This window comes from Anopheles cruzii, chromosome 3 (genome assembly GCF_943734635.1).
Source record: "Anopheles cruzii chromosome 3, idAnoCruzAS_RS32_06, whole genome shotgun sequence".
Taxonomy (NCBI): Eukaryota; Metazoa; Arthropoda; class Insecta; order Diptera; family Culicidae; genus Anopheles; species Anopheles cruzii.
In genome coordinates, this window is record NC_069145.1 from 6,722,505 (window position 1) to 6,745,631 (window position 23,127).

Here is a 23,127-nt window from a genome sequence, read left to right on the forward strand (position 1 = left end):
TGGTTGGCAACAATTTGCCAGCTCACGGCAGGCGAAAAACGTGTCACGGTAACTCGGATATCAAACTCCGCTCCGCACCGGACCGGCCGGTTGGCAGATGATTGAGTAATTAATGCCGCTTTGGATGTGTGCGGCGGCGGCCCTTTGCGGTGAGTGGACTCCCCACCTTTCTCTCCGCGTCCATCCAAGTCCGGCGTTGGAATGCCGTTGCGATCACCACAGCCTTTCTGGGTGCACCGCACCAAGACATTCCGTTGAAATTGAACCGCCTTTTTGGCACCGGAACCGTCTCTGTCGAAGGGGACCACAATTTGGTAAGGATATTGCAAACCCGCGCCAAGATCATCCCGTTCTAGATCACTCGCCCGTATCGGACGGAGTGCAGAGCACTTCAAGAAGTGAAAAGAAACGGGGTTCGTTGCCGTACCGCCCGCCGAGCTCTCCAGATGATGTGCTGCGTGGCCAGTGAGCGATCCGCGCCGACGAGAGTTTACTTTGGCTCCTGCGGCTGCGGCTCGTTGAGGTCTTCGAGTTCCCCCGGGAGACGCTCGACCCACGGCGTAAGGACGAGCCGGCCCGAGGTCCGTCAGTCAGTTGCCCAGTCATTGTTGCCTCGAAGACCTCCTGATGGCGGCCCGGCCCAGCCCGGGATCCCATCTCGTCGCCCCTCGCCCGGAACAAGCACATGTTGTTTGTATTCATTTCAACGACCATCTTTATTTGTTCTTGACTACGGCTGGGCGGCGGCGATGAATGCTGCCGTTGCCGTTGTCGCTGCTGCTGTTGTTGATGCTGTTGTGATTGTTATGCCAGGGTACTATTGTGCCACAAACAAATGGGAAGACGGTGTACTCTCCCCCCCCATTCAGCAATGGCCGTCAACACGTCTTCGGGCGCGCGCGCCCAAGTGAGTGGGTCTCGTGCGGAGCCAGAGCGTGAGGTGGTCCGAGGATTGTCTGTCAGAAAGCGCGATCCGCAATGTCATCGTTGCGCGCGCGCGTCCGGAATCGAGAGCGCCACGGCGAGGGCGCTTAACCGGGTCCGGAGCATCCGGAGCTCTTTCGATCGATCGATCTCCGACGCGAACCAAAATCAAATCGTTTGATGATTTGTGTTCGACGCTTGACTCTTCGGTCGGGAACTATCGAATCTCGGCGGAGATCGATGTCGATAAGGGCTCCGGGCCAGGCTCCCAGGGTGGGTTGATTTATGATTGTGTTTTTCGTGTTTCAATCAGCATCATCGGTCGATCGGATGATTGCGTTTAATTTTAAGCATTAACCACACCGCGATGGCGCCGCAGGCCGTACCCGAAACAACTCTATTTAGTGGCCCGTTCCTGTGGGAACCAACTCCCAGAGTCGGGCCGGCTAGTGAATTTACTTCAATATCTAGTTAGAGATCCCAAGTCAAAGCAGAGTCCTTCGATTTGGGAACGTCCAACTGGCGCACACAGCGTGCCAGAATGTGTGCCAATCAAACGGTTATGCACCACCGCACAAGACCGTCCGAGGGATCGGGATCGAATGTCAGACAGGCAACCCTAACCCTTCAAAACCTCAAACCACCAAACCGAATTCTGGGGACCTGAGGCCCGCTGGGGGACAACCCCAGGCACGGTAGCAGCAGCTGTTGCTAACGGGCTGTGTGGCCAACAGGTTGGACCGTCGTCGATCGAACCCCACGATTTGGGCTTTGAAACCGATCCTTTATCCACCGCAAAGTCCGCGTTCCCGACCAATTAAGACACGACACCGTCGGACGGTAGCTGTCGGTGGTGAAGCTGGTAGTAGAGTAGTCCCCGGCCCCTGAACCCAACGCCGATGACATCGATGCCCATTTAGCGGCAGCGTGGCCGACCGGTGGCCCCGATATGCGAGAACCTTATACGAGGCGTCTGCCGATCGCAAAAAATCGGTGCGGTGCGGTGCGCGGTTATGGGGTTTGGTTTCGGGGCCCCGGAACACCGTCAGCGTCCAGGCCGGCCGGGGAGGTGATCAAACTAAATGAATATTTTCCGGACGGCTGCGCAAAAGCGAAATTTACCGCACACGACCGATATTGTGTTACGCCTCGTGTGGATATCGGTGTCGGTGGTTTTTGGGGCGAAATTGTCGCACAAGGGTCTCTCCGCCCTACGTTGTTGGCCACAAATCAGTATCAGAATCCGGTTGGTCCAAACTCCAGTAACCGAGCATTACGTAAGAGCGTAGCAGCTTCCAGGTCTGCCCAGGCGGCCCAAGTTAGGCGCACTGGGCTGGACACTGGAACCCCCCCCCTCGGTAATCCATGCACAGTATCCGTTCCGGACTGGTCGCAAATCAGTCGCTCTAACGTCGGCGGCTGCAAGACCACCGCGAGACCACGGCAGAAGGAGACCCTGACTTGGATTCCAAGAATGTGAAATCACCTCTAACTAATCGCTCCTGACGTGATATTCTATCTCTTTTTGCAATCCCCGGCACGGATTGGCGTGCTCCCCGCCCCCCAAGAGAGGCTCCCGATGTGTCCGGTTACTTTGTTTCGATCACTCTCGTCTGGGATCTGCGATTGCAAGGATCGAGGTTTTCGGGGTCCAGCTGATAACCGATACTCCCGAACCCGGCTACCGGTGGGTAGGCCGTCATGGATCTGCCTTTCGCAGTTTCGGGAGGTCCACGGACGTCGCGGTCGTCAATCCAGACGACGTCGCCGAGCACATTAGATCGCCCAGATCGCTGCAATGTGCTGAACGCTGACCGGGATACGGTTACTCCTGTCCCCCACCGAGTGGAACCGTTACATTCCGGCCTGGGGACAACTTCTGGGGACCGGTACTCACTCGGGATCAACGGTGGATTAAAACGAAATCAAAGATGATAAAAGTACAATCAATCGGCACATCGTTAGCCGATCGTTACGAAACTCCTACGAACTAGCAACATTGTAGCAATGGTTGGAAAGGATCGCCATTACTGATCGCCAGGTAGTAGATGGAAGGCGTGTGGCTACTACTAGCTCCCAGTAATTGCTGCCTGATGGATAACGACTCCGGGTCTCTCTCTCACTGTCACTCTCGGGACTCGGACCATTACAAAGTAGCAACCACATTAGCTGCAAAGCGGACCCCCCCGCGGAGAGTTCAGCGTCTCTGCCGGGCGAGGTGCGAATGATTGCGCACGCTCGGCGTTGAAAAGTGATCGTATCAAATTAGTGATCAATAAAAGCACTCTCTGGTGGTGGTGGGTAAAACCTTTTAAAGCGCCTACCGCGGACCGCACTGTCTTCGACAAAGTAACGACCCGGAGCGGACTCCCTTGGAACGAGCAACTTGCAACTGCAAAAGGTCTTTAATTACTCTATCGAGCGGTGTAGGGGGTCACCTACTGCTGGTAACCCCCCCGGTGACTGCAAATTATACCGTCAATAATCAATCACTACCCGCCAAGACAGTGCTTACGGATGTGTCACTGTAGCAGGCGAGCCTGACAGGAACGGCACGTTAAGCACGGGCACGGCTCATACGGCTCCGGACCTCACGAGTGGAGGCCACTCGACGGTGGAGAGTATCCATCGACAACGCGGCCCTTTCATTGTGACTTCATAGGACAAAACTATAGACAGAGAGAGAGAGCACCGTTTCGGGTCGATTGAGGTTTTCTGTGAGCCGTGGGCTCTATCCCAATAAATGTGGCCACCCCGGGGCGGCACTTGAGCTTGTAGCAAAGTTCCTCGTCGCCCGGAGCTTGCGGCACTCGAGCGATCCGAAACGCGGGTAGCGGGTAGTAGGCAGCAGCAAGAAACACTCCACGGGACCGCCGCCAACTACTTGGCGCCTCAACAAGGTATGAAATCACGAGCACACACCGGGCACACCGGGCGCACCGTCGAGAAGACGATCCGGACGCAGATCTCGGCAACTATTGATCGGATCTCCCGGCTCAAGCCGTAGCGAGGGCCGTGTTTGAAGAGATTACCGCTGCACTCGGTGCGCAGTCCCTCGCCCAAGAGATCGCTTCGCTTCTCTTCGCTGGATCCTCCGCACGGTAGCGACGGTCCCGACCGATAGGATCTAACCGAGGCAAAACGTGCAAAGTGGCCGCAAATCTTACCGCATTCTTCGCACTCCGCCCTTCGACAGGCAGGCCACTTCGGCCCAGGTCTGACACCCGGCTCAGGGCCTTCTAGGCCATCAACTCGGAGCGCCCGGCCCTAATCCCTGCAATTAAAGTAAAATCAGATCCAAAACAACAACAATATGCTTCCGATTGGGCGTCGGCGAACAATGATCACTCTCCCGTCCGAATCCACAGCTCACGGGTGTGACGCGTGACTGCACAAATGTCACGACAAATCCACAACACCAGCTGAACGCCAGCGCCCCGTCGAGGGGCCATTAGTTCCGTGAGGGGTTCCGTGTTCGGTGCCGGGGTCTCGGTTCGGTGACGGTCTGATTGCTGTGTGTTTGCAACCGTTTACTGTCACCCGAAAAGCTGCGCTCTAACGGTGGCACCGTTGTTTTGGGTAACGAAAACGGTAATGTCTTCATCCGATGGTGATTAGATGCGCCCGAGGGCCCGAGGCTGGGGATGGGCTTCACGCTTTCACGCCGCTTCCAACAGTTCGGGCAGACAATCGGAGACAAATCAGAGTGAGATGTCAGAGTGCCGTTCCACTTTCGATGGCAGTTGTCAAGCCCCCGGATCCCTTCGGGGCGCCCCGGTCCCGGGTAATCCGGCCCTTATGGTGGGCCAATACGGGACGGATCGGGCCGCGCATATGATAGCACTTCCGGATTAGAGAAGCCAAATTAAAGATGTCCACCGGTGAGCTGCTCGATGGGCTTTCGATGTGAATCGTCAGCATGATGTGCATGGTTAATGAAATGTTAAGATGGTCTTTACGTCTAGGATTCTCGTCATAAACCCATATTTCATCACCAGTGACGATTCGGTGCAAGAACTCATTTCATTTCTGATGTGCAAGCATAAATTCGCAAATGGTTTTCCTTCATTCAATGTCTCATTCTTTCATCTCATGCGGAACCCAATGAGACATTTTTCTAATCATTCTCACAGCACTTAGGCGTTTGGAAACTGTCGATTGGTCAACTCCCAAGATTTCTGCAAGCCCTTTTTGCGTCTGACATAGATCCTGATCGAGCAATGCTGCCAATTCCTCATCATCAAAATGTTTTGGCTGTTCAGGTCGCTCTTAGTCTAATGAAGAAGTACTCCCCGAAAAAACACTTTTCCACGAATAAAATTCAACATTTTCAGATGCTTAAGAAAAGTGTTGTATACACTTTAACGTATAAATTGATTCAAAGTCTTTAGTAATATCATTACGTCACAACTTTGTTGCTTCAAAGTAACCGAATTTATTTAAAACAATCACGAATAAATGAGTCATTCTGTTGATTTATTCTTGGCGTGCCTGAGAAGCTTGTACTATTTACGAGAGTATTTTTTCCATTATTCCAAAAGTAGCTTTTTACACAACTTACAACACGTGAAATGCATTTTAAAACAATAAACATCACATAAAAAGGATTTTAAAGAAAGAAGAACAAACTGGCAAAACAGCTGCCACATGTTTATTCTGCCCTTTTTTGCATCTTTTTTGGTGTGGTTCATAAAAACCACTAACATTCACACGCAAAGGCTGTGAACTTTAAAAAACTCCAAATGATCACGATTTAAGACCCAAATGGTCCTGCGGGCACCTACGGTAATGGAACCGTCGCACGAATGCCGTTGTTTATCGCCGTGCATCGGATGCATTTAAAGGGGTGTCGCCTAAATCATATAAAAACGCAAACTCAAATTACGGTGTTCCAAAGCCGATGTGTTATGATATCACACCTACGGCGCGAGCGCGCTCGCGACGGGACACCGGTGACCGAGTACGAATCTATCAAACCACTCATTACGCGGGAGCTTTAAGCTTTAGTCACCGATACACGATCCCAACAGGGGGGGGTGCCAAGGGTTTCTCCAGCTCATCATCATCATCAAAACGCCCGGTGGCAGCCCTCTAATGTGTGTGCAGCGCGTGCAGGACCCCTTCATCAAATTACACTTCGGCCGGCCGGTAATTATGCTTTATGGTTTGAAATGTTGCAACATGTAGCAAATTTTTCGGGAATCGCTTCCAGTTTTTTCTTCTGTGGCCTTGGCTTTGGTTGAACTAGAGCGGTGTTGATCGCGTATTACACCCGTAATCAAGTAATGCTTCCGCCGACGATCGCCCTAACGATGGCCAACTCTTGCCGCCTAATGGCCGAATCGGGCGAAAGTACTTCACAAAGCAAAGCAAACCTCGTGTCTCGTGTGAGAATGATTACCATTAGCCTTCGCCGCGACTGTACGATTTGGAGTCGCCCTTAAACCGGGACACCCGCAGGCTGTGCTCGGTGTGTGTCGCGCATATATACGTGTCCTTTTTGATACGGATATCCCGATTCCGATCCCGGTCACCCGAGCGTAGTAAGAGCAAGCCGAGAACACGCAAATTACGCACCCATTATGTTGAGCCGCACGCCGAATGGGGTTTTGATGACCAAAAAATGCTCAAAGTTTTGTTAGTTTCACGTTTTTTCCAACGCAAACTTTCGCCCAAACCGAACTTTGGCCCAAGAAAGAAATCAAGAATTAAACGAGCGCTCAGCTGTACATATTTGTGCTCGGGAGTTTTTGTCACTCCTTCGCGCGCAGAGTTTCACGCATTCGGATCACTTTATGTCGGTCTTTAGCACATTAACATTAGTCCCTCCTTTCTGAGGGCTCCATTAGCGTGCGTAACACACTGTTCTGCCTGTGCGTGGCTGATTGCACGAGCGTTCATTTGCGGCCCGGCCTAATGAAAAGGTTTCATGCGCCAAAAAGTGTATTAAACATCCACAAAATGTTGCCCGCCTCAATGCCTCGGGCGAGATGATTTACGAGAGCGACGGCGGGCACCGCACAACATAAAAAACCCCCAAAACATTAGCAAACAAATTGCGCCGACCCAACCCCGGCCCCTTATCGGACCGGCTGTCATAATCTTTACACGCGAAAGCATGAAAAATTATTCCAAATTCCACAACCCGGAGCCGGGAGTCATCGCGAGCCATCTGCAAGCATCATGTGCGCTGGGCTCGGCCAAGGTTTGGCAGCCATTGCTTGCTTTGTGGTCCGTTCTTTTGCAGCCTTCTCCTTACATTGTCCAGCTTCTTGCGCCGGCTCTTCCCCAATTCTTCAGCGAGCTGATGGCCAAAGTAAGTTGTCATAAACGGACACCGCAGCATCAGCGAGCGCATCGTGCGAAGCGAAACAGGGAATTAATTAGCGCGCTTAATTATCGGTATTTCTGGACCGGGCCACGGGCAGAGTTCATTAGAAATCGAGATTTCCGTTCGGCCGGTGTGGCCAGCCCTTCATTCGCCGGCCACAAAACTGTCACCAGGCAACCGTGGTGGGGCCACCGGTGGCCCTCAGTACCCAGTAATGGGCTAACCAGGCTCTCCGGGAACCGGTGCCCGGCTACTGGAAAGTGATTCCCGGGCGCCGTCGCCGCCTGCCATAATTGAAAACATATAAAAATGGACCACAAATGGACCCGGCCTATGCATAATGCATGAGGTGAGCTCGACGCGCGCGCGCGCGCACAGGAGAACCCAGCGACAAATCGGGCTCCTTGCCGAGAATTATGATGCCGATTATTCAGCAGCAGCAGCAGCAGCAGGGACAACGACGACGAGATGGCGAGCCAATTATGGATGGCTGCACAATTATAGTTTTACCTCATTAGGAGCTGTTGACACGATCTCGGCTCCGGTGCTCCGGAGGACCGCGACAGGAATGCGTGTACCGGTTTTTGGGACCGAACGGATGGTAAGGTCGCCATCTGCATGGGTCGCATCGATTGGTCACTCGACGCGTAAATAGTCGCGTAAAGGGAGGGCACCGAACAATGACAGTAGACGGGAGCAGTAGGCTACCACCCATTGACAGGTATCCTTTGTTGCCACAGGACCTTCTGTTGCCAACCCCGTCGTCACCGCTTACTGGACGTAACGTAACGGCCGCGAAGAAACGCGGCTCAAACAGAGCGTCCTCGTTCGCAAGGACCGCACCCATGGTGGCGAACGCGACATTTTAAACTCCTAAATTACCAATTGAGCTCAATTAGGGAAAGATCGCACGGATCCCCACGATTGTGGGAGGTTCCGTTCGCGGGCGCCCGTCCGCGTTCTATAATTAACTTACACGGGTTCGGATTTTATGCTCTCGGCCCTTCGGCGAAGCGATTGCTTCAATTGACAGAACGGGCCCCAACGGGCGGATTACCCGGGGGGGAGGATTATTCCGTTCCGTGTTCAGCCCAGCGTTGACCTACGCCGATGGTGACCTTTCTCGAGTTCCGCGGGGTGGTCTCCACGGAACAAGTGAAGCCCAACCAACGAACCGGCGGCCCCACTTAAGGCGCGGCCCCCCGGTTGAAGGCAATCAATAAAACTCCGCACCGCGCACACGCAAAAAACGGCACGTCAGTATGTAGATCGACGGAATTGTAAATCGGCCGATCGAGGGACGGCCACGGACCGGTTGATTGATGATACCAGGCCAGCCAGCATCCGGTGTTAGATTATCTTTATAATTACGCACGCACGGAATGAGTTCGGCGTTATCTCTGGCTATCTGGCTGGGAAGGTTTTTGGGGTCGGCCATAAGGACCGTTAGCTGGCGCCGCTGGGAACGACTTAATATGTTCATAAATTTAAATAATAATAATGTCATGAGAAAGCTATGCCATGAGGAGGTCATCACCAGGAACCGCCCGAAGGAAATCGCTCACGGCGATCGCTCGGGTTAGTTAATGAGCCGCACACACTACGCCACAAAATCCATCGTCATCGCCGTCTGGAGAGATCCTCGTTATTAGCGCGTCATCGAAGGGAGTCGTCCGACCCGATCGGTCTTCCCGAACTGCTCCAAGTATTTTGGACCATTCGAGCTAAAAAAACGCTTCTAACCCGGACGAAACGATAGCCAATACTGTCGCCCGCCGGGCGCACCCTTCCAAACTCGGATCCCTGATGTGGCCATTAGATTTTCGAGAACCATTCCGTGAACGGTTGCATCACAAGTGACGCTCAAAGGCGAAACCCATCTCGCATCTTGGTGAATTTTTGGTCGTTGCTTTGGGTTGCTTTTTCTTCTACGCGGATACGATCCGTCTCTTTTTGCTTCTCTCAGTACGCGCGTCCGTCACGGTTTCGACAGCTTCGACCAAACTCCGTCCGCCTCGCTCGCTATCGTCCCTCGACCGGCCGTATCAACGGCCGATCGCGAGCTTTCACTGCTCCATGGTCTCTACGTAGCGTTCCTCTCTGACTCTATTTATGCTGCTGTTGCTGCTTTATCTGCCCATCAACTCTCCCCGCGCGACGACGGCCGTGTTGAGGAGCCCACAAATAGGCGGACATGAATGGGCCTCCGGGGGCCGAAAGCTCGGCCTCCGGTCATGATCGGTCCGATCCGGCTTCAGCATCACAACATGGACATCCCCGAAAACGGACGGACGGTTAGGCAGACAGGCTCACGGCAATCGCGGACCCCGTGGCCACGGACTGCCAGTAATTCAGAAGCTATTTCCAATCAATTATGCTGCACAAAATTGAGCTGTTGAAGAGTACAAATAAGCAAACAAAAGGTGAATTAAGCTGTTAGGGAAGGCCGGGGCTCGGGGCGTCGTGGGGCGTCAGCCCCGCTTCACCCGGCCGGGCGAACAACGGTTTCCTGGCCCGGGTTTCCAGGTTGGCTGGGGCTGAAAATATCCGTTCACGAGGGCGAACGCTCGGGAGATGGCCATCACGGCTGGACAGCCAGCGGCAGCGAACGGAGAACGGAGATTTGTGGTCCGTGTCAGCTAGGCACACCCGATTCGCGAGTCCTGATGTGATGGTTGGTCAGTACAATGATCATCCAACTGGTGAGCTCAACGGATTCGAATCGGTGACGGACGCCGAGCGTCCGACTTATCGCATCCCCGACGGCATCTTGACGAACTGCATCCGATCCGATCCACGAGATTCATAAAAGTGAAAGCTCGGCCACGTTTATGGAATGCTTTCGAATCATTTGCGCATAATGTAGCTTCGTAATGCGTCCCGTAATGCTGCCTAATCTCTGCCGGGCCATCTTCGGACGTAGCACCGCCACCAATTGATAGAACTCGAAACTGTGGCCCAAGAATTCGATAATCCGCTCCCGGATCCGGGCTCGCCGACTCCACCTCTAAGCCACAATCAAAACAAAACTCGCCGGGTCGCAAAAACAGGTAGAACGGGTTGATCCCCCGGGGTCCAGAAGGGAACCTGTCGAAATCTGGGCGAACCTGGGGCGCTGCAAAACCACCAGCGGGTCGGATCCATTCCGTCCGAGTCAGTGGCGGGCAGACGGGTACGGACCGGATCCCCGCCGCGTCAGGTAATTAGCCGTAAAGCTGCTCTAATAGTCACAATATTTACAGGAAGACGCTAACCGTAATCCGGGCTTTCCCGACAAACATTCCACCCGGGAACGGTCACCGTCCCGTCGTCATCGGCCGGACCAAGCCCATGACCTGACCCAGTTCGGTGACGACGACGCGGCTGCCTACGAGCTTCGAGCCGTTTTTGCAGTGCGGTTGAGCCGGAACATCCCCGGATTGCCGTGGCCGGTAGCACCACCGACGGCGACGGCGGCGGCAGTAATAGCCCCCAGATTAGCCCAAGTCAACGGGACACCGGAGCCCCTGGTGTGTGTGGGTGTGAATGATTTGCGGTTACTCCCGGGCCAGTAAATCCCGGGCTGGCCAGCGAGGGCTCGGCTTGTCCACAGGCAGGAGCTTTAAAGGTCCGAGATTAGAGCCCGAGTCGCAACGGAAACGGTTCCGTCGGGAAATGGATTTCAGACAAGGACACGGCTGTGATCAAATATTAAAGTGGCTTTTTGCAAGTAACACCACCGTTCCGTGTAACACACTTTTCTACGAATGAATTTCAAATGGATCTTCTCTCTCTCGAGCTATTGCCTAATTCCAGTCCAAGGATACTCCGCGTGGTGAACAAAGTGCAAAAGCGCTTCAGCAAACATTCGGCCATCTTTTTTAAACGGCATCAACCTCTTGGCAGCCTCCGTGAGAACGCTCGGGCTCGTTAATTATGCACCATCATGTAAATGCGCGGGTTTCGGGCGACGACGACGTGTGACATCAATACCACTCGACGGCCAGTGGTGTGGCCAGCCAAAAAAATAAAACAAACCTGGCCTGGCCAACATTCAATACGCTCCAGCAAAATTCAAAGTGCGTTGGGTCCCTGGGGGGTTTAAGAAAGGCCCCAACAATTTGTTTATTTTTCCATGCGAGAATCGCAGTCGAGTCAGCCTTGTCCGTTCGCGCAAAATCTGTTTTAACGTGCGATGTTGTTTTGACATTTTGAACGGCCAGAAGTTGAGTATAATTAAAAGGCACACTACGATTTTTACTCAACCCCAACCCCTTATCGCTGAAAGGTCGACGCAGAAAACAACAAATCACAAACTGGGCCCTTTTAATTGTTCGCGGCGCTGTCGCCGACCGCTCAGGCTTCGAAAAAATCCATTCGCTCTTAAAACAACTCCCCAATCATCGGCTGACAAAACTTCCGCTATCGGAGTGGCCGGTCGAGTACGGCAATCTAATTAAATTCATTTGCACATCATTCCGGAAATGACCAGGCGGGCAGAGCAGCTGGCAGTTAGCAGCCGGGGCCTGCCGTTCGCTAACGACGACTTTTTAAAATGCACACTCAAAACAATAGGCAACAAATGATAATTAGGTAGCCGAGATCCCTTTTTTGGGGTGGCTTATGGTTGAGAGGGAAAAAACGGGGCCATTGTAGGCGGCCATGAACGAAAATAAATAAGTTAAACAAACTATCCGCTGAAAAGACACTCGAACGCCTAAAATGTGGGGCGTTTATTGTTGAGTGAACTTTAAATCGAAATAAAACACACAAAATCCTAATATAAATGGAATTGCTGTAGCTGTAACTTCTTGTCAGTTTTGTCCACATATTGAAGAAAGTAAGAATTGAAAAAAGTCCCTACAGTAAGAAAATTATCCCAAAATTTATCTAACGAGTTATTTCAAACTCTCTGACTCAACAAAATCCCCATCAAGTGAAGCAAATGATACCCCAAAAATTGTGCATCAATGGCCCATGCGAACTCGAACGGCGAAAGAACGACGATTCGGCACTCGCAGAAGGACTCTTCCGTAAGGGCCCGCGGCAACGGAAGAAAAAGTACCAATTTCCAGTCATTTCCATGTGAAGCCTCCAAGCCACGGGGCTCATCACGGAAGGAGCAAACACGGAAATAATCGTTCAATAACAGGCGCCGGAAGCAAAGCCACACGATGTCCACTCTGACTTCTTACACCTCCCAACGGGATAACAAGACAACAGGACACACGACACACGGCACAAAAACTCACAACTCCTGGTGACACAAAAAACCTCAATATCCTTATCATCCCGGTCACGGTTCAATTCCCACCCATCCTTCCGGTCAATTATGGAGCACCGGTTGGAAAGAAGCATCTCTCATAGGCCGGGAAGTCGGGCCACCTCGTACTTTCGGCCGGAAGTCGGCCACCAGAAATAAAAAGGACGAAATAAAAAAAAATGGAGCGCAAACTCGACTTACCTATTTTTCGCGGCCGCTGCCCGGTCCCGCTGGCGTCGGTTTTTAAACCAATTTCCCACCTGCGTCGGGGTCAGCCCGGTGGCCTGGGCCAGCTCGCGCTTCTTCGTCGGGTTCGGGTACGGATCCTGGAGGTACCACTCGCGCAGCAGACTGCGCGTCCGCTCCTTGAAGCAGTGCGTCTTCTGCTCGCCGTCCCAGATCGTACGCGGCAGCGGAAATTTCTTCCGGACGCGATACTTATCGACCGGCCCTGTGTGTGTGTGTCGACCCGACCACACATCCGATTCGATCCGCCGACAGCAATCGCAGGAGACCGAGAAAATGGGACATAAAAAAGAGGGGAGACAAATTATCACTACTGGGCCGAAGGATATCGCACCATATCGGTCATTCGTCGTTGGACGGTCGCGATGCGTCATCGATTCCACTTGGGACTACGAAGGGACTTTTTTTGTGTTCTCGCGTTTTTCAATTTTCGCGCGAACGGTGGCACACCATCCGGGTGTGCAACATCCGGAGACGAAGGAATCGATTTCCCGCTTACGAAGCGGTTTTTCTGATCGCTGTTCACGTCGGCCGGTCCAGGAAATTCGGAATGCAAATCAATTCCTCAATTACGATGGCGCAGATATCGTTCATCGTTCGACATTTAGCTGGCAGTGAAGACGATGGTTTACATCCAACGATTTTACAACGAGACGGAAGATGCGATTGCATTAATTGCGCAAATTGTATCAAGCTCTCGTGTAGGCCCGGTTCTTCTCGGCTGTATCAGCTTTTCAGTGCTTACTTTCTTCGCTGCGCGCTTCGTGGATGATAAACAATCATTTATATGTAAATATGCAAACAAATGGGCTAATAACGGGCGCCCGATTCTTCTGCTATCTAATGACCAGCGGACTAATGTTATACGTTTTTCCCTCAACTAGTACCCCAATAGCCACTAAGCTTGAGCGACGCGTATTATCGTCATTTCGCTTCTGATTGCCTTCTTCACGAGAGCCCACAACTGCGAGCGTCGAGCGTTGTAAGCCCAAAGAACCACGATCCATTACATTCATGGCACTGGCCACATTCATTTTTAATGCACAAACTCGCCCACGGGGCACAGGCACAGCCTGGCGCGGGCCCGGTAGCCGGATAATAGACACACGATAATGATCGACGGCGAAAATGGTGAAAAACTTAATTACGAACGATCGACGCCAGCGACCAGGGACACCGGGGTCGAAAGGGATTTTTCCGTTTTTCTAGCGCCTTGGCTGGTGCCATGCCAAGGATTCTAGTGGCAATCGGCAATACACACACGCGATCGTGCTTACCCAGCGGTCGTCCTCGCAGCTTTTCCGCCTCGTGGTAGTGCGCCTCCAGCCACATCGCCTGCAGCTTACCGTGGGACGTCTTGGTGAACTTGTGCCGCTCCAGTATCGAGTACAGTTCCCTGTTTGGGTGGAAAGGATAGCAAAAAACAAATCAGTTCATTTCGAATTTTATAATCCATGTTTTTGCGCTCGATCCGAGCCGATCAGCAATGGTGCTGAAATTGTGGTCATCGATAGGGTTTAAGACAAGTTAGTTGTAGGATTCATTAATGGGGAATTATCAAGAAATGTGTTCCGTTTTTATTTCTATTATTTTCAAAAGCACACATTTTAAATTAGTAGCATCGTGAGGCTCTTCAAAATAAGCCACATTCGTACCAAAAAACTTTGCCTTATTAATTTGAAATCTTAAAATCCGGTCCATAGTTTTTGGCATCAAACGGAGTGCCTATTTTCTGCACCATTGAAGCCTTTTTAAATACTTTAAGTACAGGGTGATCAATTAGCGATCACTTTTTGAATTATTGATTACTTGGCTTTTAAAACGTCAAACTTTATTCTGGAAAATGTAAACAAATAGTAACAACTCTCAAATTTACGAAATGGAACGCTTTACGTTTGCAGAAAATTCGGAAATATTTAAAACATTCTTCCAAAGTGGTGAACTTTCAACTCGAACGGTACGATATTTGAAAAGCACATTTTATTTAATCTTACTTCCCCTTTGGTGGTTATGTTAATAAGCAGAATTGTCGTTTATGAGCTTCGGAAGACCCACACGTCGTGCAAGAGAAACCAATGCACCCAAAACAAATGACCGTATGGGGTGGATTTTGGTCTGGCGGCAACAAGAGCTACTTTGTGTAGCTTTTTTACTCGAAAAGATTGCTTCAGTTTCTCTGGAACGCTAATTTCACAAGCGTTAAGCGTTTGAGAGATTAAAAACAAAATTTGATAGTTTTACATTACAAAATCGATCGAGTGAATGAAAATAATGCAAAGTTGTAGGCAAACGTTTTCTTACAAACAGATCCCAATGGTATACATTTTCCAGAAGGAGCGGGTTCCAGCTCATTATTTACAATCTTCCTAGACCAGCATTTAGCTGAATGAGCTCGAAATATAGCAAACGAGCACCAGAACATCGCCCAGAAGCGTGGAATCAAAACAGAAAGGAGCGAAGCGCGTGTTTGGCTCGATATTAATTACAATTACACCCGTCGACGGGCGGAACCACGGCCATTGCTCGTGCGTGGCGCAATTGTTTTTTGGCAACCGAAACCCGTTCAAAACTGTACCACAACATCGAACGAGGTAACAGCTGCCCCCGGGGGTGGATAGCGAGCTGGGTTAACTGGCTAATTAAATTATTTATCGAAAATTGGTTCGATCCAATCACCTCAGGCGGCCCAACCCCGGCTCCGGCTCGTCAACCATACGGCCGGAATAAGTCAACCTCTCGGGCGCGCACCAGAGGGAGCTGCCAATTTGCCATCGTGCCGGGCTGGCGAGACGAAAGCGAGAGGAAACGGTAATCTTCCGATTTGGAGATCATTATTACAAATTTCGATCCCCGTCGACGCTCCGGAAGCGGATCATTCGCCCGGCGTGGGGGCGATCGAATTCGAAATGATTGGCGCTCGAAATTGATCGATTACTGGAGGCCCTCTTGCGCCATCTCAACGAAACTACACCACCCCGATCAGAAACCGATCTAGTGCTTCTATCGGACGATCATCCGTCTGCGAAGGTCTTTTCGGGACCAGCCAGTTCGTGGTGCAAGTTTGTCGATCAAAGTTCCCAGAAGAAGCTCCCCGGAAGAAGTCACGCTGATAAAATGGCCGGCAGATTGATCATTTTGCCACCAAAGAAAAAAAAAATGAAGCGATTTCAATCGCCTTTCTTCCGTGTTTTTTTGGGCGGTGTTTGAGGGTGCGAAGTGGTTGCTGCCACGTTGATGGACCTTTTTCCGCTTTCGCTGAGCACAAACGTTGTTTCATAATCCATTCATAATAATTATGTTATTGCAATTTAATTGATACAAAAAATTAAAATGGCAAGCATTCAATATTACGGTCCGTCGGAACGCTCCTATGCGACAAGAGCAATTTTATAGAGTGTTTGCACAAGTGTGGGATCCAACCGTCAATTCAAATTCATGTGACATTCCTCGTCGCCCGCTAATTATTCACAACCTTTGGGAGACTTCTATTCGGTGATCGATCAGCCATTAGCCGAACGACGGTCGGGAAGCAGTCTAGAACCTGTCGGCACTCGGAAACCGTAGAACGTACCGAAAGTGGCCAGTGTGGTAGGCGACGATGGCCCGCGCCCGCAGGACCGCCTCGGAGCGGTCGAGCTCCGTCACGTTCGGGTGGGCCACCGGCAGGCTCCATAGGAACCGGGCCAGCCGCTCGATGTCACCGGACTCCTCCAGCGTTTCGCAGACGGTCGCGACTTGCGACGCGGTAAAGTTCAACGTCGGTAAGGCAAAGAGCGGGCTGGGCGCGAGGATCGGGTGCGGTTGCACCGGCGGTGCCGGGTGGTGGTGCGGAGGATTGCCGGATCCTCCCGTCGGTGGCCCGACGGCCATGGATGGTTGTCTGACCACCGCCAGATTGTTTGTGTTTGGCGCAATTTTGGCGCGTTGTGCCGCGACCGTCTGTGGTTGCCAGTCCTTGCCGATCCCGTGCCCGTTTTGTGCGCTTCTATTGCTACTCCAAAATCACCGCGCGCGCGCGTCACACGCACTTTCTACCGTTTTCGGATGCTTCTTCCCTGCTTCCCGGGGGTCGCCAACAATTGGAGATGTGGCTTTTTGTGTAATCTGCCGCTGACACCACACACACACACACGCGTGCACTTCCGTGACTACCGGGAACACATTGCACCTCACGCAAAGCACCAAACTTAACTTCTATTGGCTCTCCGTCGCCGAGAGAAATAACCATTCGTTTCGTTTGTCACTTGCCGCCGCAAATTAACCTTCTTTCCGGCGGATCCAAGTGCCAAGCGGCAGGACATCCGGGTGTGTCATTCGGGCGAAGGCCGACATCAATCCGACACACTCTGTCACTGTCGGTCACCACACCACACTGTGCTTCCTTCGTGCTGCCGGCCACAAACAATCATCTTCACTTGCCTCTTTTCGGCCGCTTTCTTTTATTATCACCAAAAGTAATTTTGGATTCACCGCGTTCGAATGCCGCCGGCAAATATCGCACTACCGTGATCGATGATGCAGCGCACTCACAGTGTACCCGCCGCCGATAATTCACACGTTCCCCGCTATTGTTCGAATGGGGGTCCGAAGAAAAGTCGAAAAATACGCTTTGAAACCGAACCGCACACTTTGATCGAAATCGTTAGAAAACAAAACAAACCCACTACACTGCACTTCGCTGCGCCGTTGTGAATCGCGGTATTGTTTCTCCGGTGTTCTGGCTTCTCGCAATTGTTCGCGCCGGGTTAAAACGCAACTGAAGCAGCAACGCAATCACCTCTTTCGAGCAGCGAGCAGTGAGCAGTGAACAAACCGTGAACGAGAACGGGCGCGAGATGTTGACGATGATGATGATGGTGATGTGCTGGGTGTGTGTGTAAGTGAGATGCTGTGTCGCAAGGGGGAGGCGGCAAAGGATGTGTCAAAGTGTGTAAACACCAACACAGTGACGTGAGACGCACTTTCACCACTCGCCCCCCGATTTTCTTTCCCTTTGTTCCATTGTTGTGCACTAATAGGGTGTATTTATTTTGACACGCTCAACGGACGAGCATCTATAGCGGATGAGCTTGGTAAAGCCACTGATATCCTATTTGATTTCCAGTACATAATCGACCATCGTGTGTGTTCGCCGTGTCTCTCTCTGTCGCACGCACAGTTAGCTATTTGTTTCAGCGCAATAAAGGCAATAAAGGAAGAACACAATGAGCAGCAGACGAACACACACCAACACAACAATCTGTGCGCTGATTAGCCAAGAGAACACCAATCAGCAGCCCAAAAGGGGGCGTTCCGACCGTTCGGAGCTTTCTCACTCTCACTCAGTGTGGTAAATGGCGGCAAAACGAGACAAGCAGCTGTCACGCGCCGCCAGCTGTTGGGAAACCATTGCGTTTTGCTGCGATTGTGTGTGTGTCAGCTTTCAACGAAGCGGAAGCGGGGAGCCTGACCCCCCTGACACCCCTGCGAGCGGAAATGCTTCTTCTTCGTCCGAAGGGCGTTTCCCGGTGTCGGTGCGGATCCTGCCCTTCCCTACCCTCCCCCTGTCACCCGGTAACGCAAACAAACCCGATGGTAACGAAGGCCGATCGCTTACAGGCGGATAGTTGGCCCCCCGACCGTCGCGCATCCTTCACGCATCCGACTTCCGCTGCAATGAATCCTGGCAGATGCGATGCCAGGAGCAAACAAACTGCACACACACACGCACACACACGTACGCAGTGAGCCGATAGTAAGCCGAATTAGCTGGCTCGCCTCGCTGGGGAGCATGCAGCGCACCGGACGGGGCTCGGCAAAGTTCGCAGGACAATTGTGGTCGTAATTTAGCTACCCGAAAACCCGACCAGGGTACCAACTACAGGGCATGGCCACCGTGTTAGTTCGGACGGTTCGGACGAGAAAAAAAACAACCACAAACTAAGCCATCTATCGCTCCAATCTAAATGACGCATGGTTTCGACATGCACGTGCTAGGTTTTTTTTCTTCCCGATGCCGTCGAGTGCTTGAAATTGTTATCATTGACAACATCCGGGAAGCAGTGCACCCCACGGGGGGTTTTAATGCCTGGCCCCGAACCCTGGTGGTGCGCACGGATCGGAAATCAGTGCCAACAGCAGCGGAGCGATTCCGGTGTTACAAGGTAGCCAACAACGGGCTGACCCGGGAGATTATTGTGAACATTTTCAATGTTGGTGTGCCGGAAAGCGATCTACAGATGAAGATAATTCCTGTCCTTAATTTTCTAAGACAATTTTCACGAATCACATTGTGTCCTGAAGGGTTCTTTTGAACGGCATAAATTCCACAACGAAACCGTATGGTTGATGGAATGCGTTAAAATTTATGCAAATATCGAAACTAGTTTTCCTAAACCCGCTCTGACGGGTAAACAGCAAACGGTTCCGAGCGGAATAAACTCATTTGTAATGTAAAGAACCTGCAAGGAATTTCTCCGTCGCCATCGCACGACCATGGCACGATCTTCTGGCCAAGTGGCTCCATTATTTAACCATAACCCCGTACCTTGCAGGTCGGTGCACAGCAGGATATGGCGTAACGAATGTTGTAATCAACATCCGCAAAGAAAAAGAACAATGGAAACACCTGCACCAAGCACACAAGTGGCCGTTTACTCGCATACCGGCCGCTTCGTCCTTCGCACGGCCGAATTCCCGGAGGAGACTCGCACACGGCACCATTAGACGATAGGAACCCGAACGCGAGCCCTATATCATCGCAGGCTACAAAGTAAAATAGCGTCATATCATGTTGCCACCGAGCACTTCACTTGCTGCCCGAGGTGCCGGAAGTAACGGTCGCTGGCGGGGCGGCAGCCGAAGACCTCAACACTCACACGCGTTCCTGGCACTTACACAGCGAAACCGGATCGGCCGATGCTGGTGAGTACATAGCGAAAAAGGACCTCCGTCGTCCTGCTGGTTCTATATGCATTGGCTTGCAGTTCAAGCAGCGAAGAGAACGGGGGAAAGGGGCTAAGAAATACGTAAAGTTTTCACATAGGCAAGTCGAACAAAAACCGACCCCAACGAAAGCTGCCATAAATAAATCCGGAAAGCGACTTTGGAAGTATTTCCACGTCCATCATGCGCTGTGTACTCGCTGTGTGTAGATAAGCAAGAGCATGATGATATTATTACATTTCAGCAGCACCTACTTTGTAAATGTAAACAGCAGGCTCTGGCTGCCCACCATTTGCGCCCCAAATCTATTTAGCCCGGCAACATTTTAATTATTATGATTAAGTAGATACAACCCCGAGGCGCGAGGAGACTGATCCGAACGGGCAGGAGCAAGATTAACTGTGTCGAGGTACGTGATTTAATCCGCTGCCACTGCGAACCGAAACCGGTGTACGAAAAATCGATTCGGAGCACCAGCTCTCTGGTGCTCTAGGAGCGCGCGACAGTTTCAAGTGCTACAAGGAAGTTGCGGCCAACTTCGTAGCTCGTGCCTTTCTCCTGCCTCGCACGAGTAGCTGCCGCTGTGTATCATTATTTGATTGGAACTTTGGTGACAAAAACCATGTCATCCTATCTATCGCCTCCGTCGCCCCGGCCTCAGCATCCTTCCCTCCGGGCCGCACCGTTTCGCTAGGGGGCGGTTGGAGGTCATGATTTCGCCTCCCGCCACAGCATCGGTTTCATTTGACTCGTTTCGCTTCGTTGAGTTTTGGTTGAGCATCAGCCCGAGACCCGGCCCACCGCCGAGCCAGCATCCCGCCCAACTATCCACCCACTTGGCCGATGTGCCACCCACACTGACGCTCTCAAAGCACGGCGGTGTGTTAGTGCCGCCGGGAGCCACTGCATAGCATCCCTCAAACCTCCCCCCGTCCGATACGCATCCGATTCCGATCCTTCCTTCGTCTCGCTCGCTTTGGATGCTGTCGCGCTCTTTTTAACCCTTTGGCCACTTCGACAGACACAAACACACATGCCGGAATGCCGGAATGATGCTGGTGAGTATCGGTCGTATGCTCCAAAAATACTACACACACACACAGCTTTAGTGAAACGAAAAAATGATCAGATTGTCCAAATTGGACATTGAGACAGTCTCTCGATATAGTGCCGAGAGCTGTATCCGATAGGACCTATTGCGAAATTCCGTCGAACACTGGGCCGCAGCAGCCGCAAAAGGATGAAAATCTAACCGCAGGGTGGTTTGGATCGATAGTCCTTTAGCAGGATTATTAGTACACTTTCGTTCAACCTTCCGGAAAAAAAATTATTAAAGTTGGAACCAATAAAAAAAGAACGAATGGAATTTGTAATGAAATGAGTTTTATTTCTGTTGCATCATGCAGCAGGTTTGAAAGGAAATGGTTAAATACTTGCAAGTTTGGTTTGCATGTTGGTGGACTAAAGCACCGTTCGACGTATCGATTGCCAACATTTTACCAAAGACCTATCGTCTACATTGGCTGCATCTGCTGTGGAGCTACACCTTCGAAGCTACACCATCTTGTGTCTAAAATAAGATCCTTTTCCACGTTATGCCGCAGGCCAATCCGTAGAGCGTTCGCTTCTGCAAGCGTCAGATTGAATTTGTCCCCTAGGGAGCTCCCTGGGTCGGGGAACCGAGCACGGTGCGAAAATTTAATTAACAGCATCGCCAGGAAAAACTTCCTTTCCATCACTCCACCCATGCTCAAGCTTTGACCGTAGTTACTCAGGCAGAAAGCTCCTTCGTAGCGTAAAGAGAACATTATTCCAACATTCCAACGGTGCTATGTACACATAGCCCCGGGGAAAACGCACAGCACTTCCTGGCACGGCACAATCAGGATGTTCTGGCTTCCGGCCGGAGCAGTACAATCGGTACACAATCTCTTTACCAGCTGGAAGCTTCCAGACACCCATTTTCCACGTGTGCAAGTATCACGGCAGGATATCGAACCCAGTAGGATCGTAATTAGATTCCTGGTTAAGTTCGGTCCCATGTCACCTTCTGGTGTTTGACGACTAGATGGTACCACCCATGGGCTGGTGATAGCCGTAATTTTATCGGAACGATCGACAAGCATTGAAAGAAGCGTTTTGTGAAAACCACACCATGCGTCTCATTGAATCGCTTTATTTTTTGATAATAGAGAAAAAATATATATAAATTAGTAAAATTGCTCCAAAATTTGTGTATCGTTTACTACAAGAAAAGCAGAACCCCATTTTTTCGAGTTTTGTTCTCTCGTCACTCGGCTGACGTCGTCGCGTTGTCAGTACTGACCCCGAAATCACAAAGGAAGCTAAATGTGAAAATGCAGAACGTCTCTACACCCCCCTTTGGGTAGCCATTGCGGGCGCCACCAATTTGTCCCACTCTCATGTCGCATGCCGAGTTTCATGCGCCGACAAACCGGAAAAGTAACCAAACATGGCAACCCGTTGGGTTCCACGCAGCGGGTGTCATAACCCTTGCACCGAGAGTAGGGACGATTATTTTTAACGGTTTATTCCGGTTTTCTTCGCTTTGTATCGAATTTCAAAGTGTTTTCCTTCACGCCACGCCGAGAGCCGGACGACAGACAGCAGCGACGAACTTCTGCGCGGCGATGATCACTCCAAACGGGGACCACAAAACCATCGTAAATGAGGCTTCCGCGGGTGTCAAAGTGACGGGCGCACAGTTCGAGGAACGTCGACCACGGGATCCGGCACCCGGGACACGGTAAGTGGATGGGTCAAAACGGTCGTAATGCGGCTGCCGGTACGACAGATCACCGAAGGGGCGAGTCACTGTCGATTGAACGATCGGGCAGACAAGACACATCTGTGCCGGCGTTGGACGACCCTGTTTGCCATCGTGGCTCAATGCTCAATTCTAATCCTATCTCATAATTAAACGGTACTGTGTTTGGTTTAACCTATTAAAAATGAATGTACTCCGGCATTTAGTAGTTAAAAAGTCAAGACTGTTTGTCGTACAACAATGCTATTTCAACAAATGATAAACAAAAGTCTTTGTCCAAGTCTCCAAGCCGCGCTTCATCGATTCCGACCATACGGACCTTTCTTCTCGAGAACGGGTGCCCCTGCCGAGCGTAGACAGTTTTCTACGAATCCCGCAAACCGTAACCTCTCCGATCATCTCAAGTTTACCCTCTTCGGCGGTGAAGCACCACTCAATGGTCCTCGGCAACAATCCCCAAGCATTGTCGCATCCGGGGCCGCCGGCCTGAGGAAGATAATGAATCCTTCAGCGCCGTTTGCATACCGGCAGCCACCGGCAGTGAGCTGGCAATCCAGGCCGAAGTAGGATGATCCATCAAAGCACAGAACCGACCAACGGAGCCAATCGATGGCGTGCTGCGAACGCGATCGAGTAGTTCCTCGGAAATCCGCTGGAGTACCGAGGCAGGCC

The 23,127-nt window shown here is 51.5% G+C and overlaps 1 protein-coding gene across 1 annotated transcript in view; it reads right to left on the reverse strand.

The window, feature by feature from the left end:
- Window positions 1–16,613, reverse strand: part of LOC128272584 (protein Optix-like) — a 48,972-nt gene extending 32,359 nt beyond the window's left edge. Inside the window, exons 1-3 of the mRNA XM_053010418.1 lie at window positions 16,315–16,613; window positions 14,021–14,139; window positions 12,699–12,948 (exon numbers count right to left, since the gene is read on the reverse strand). Of these exons, the coding sequence (XP_052866378.1) occupies window positions 12,699–12,948; window positions 14,021–14,139; window positions 16,315–16,613 (668 nt within the window). The remainder of the gene's footprint in view (window positions 1–12,698; window positions 12,949–14,020; window positions 14,140–16,314) is intronic.
- Window positions 16,614–23,127: the final 6,514 nt, after the last annotated feature.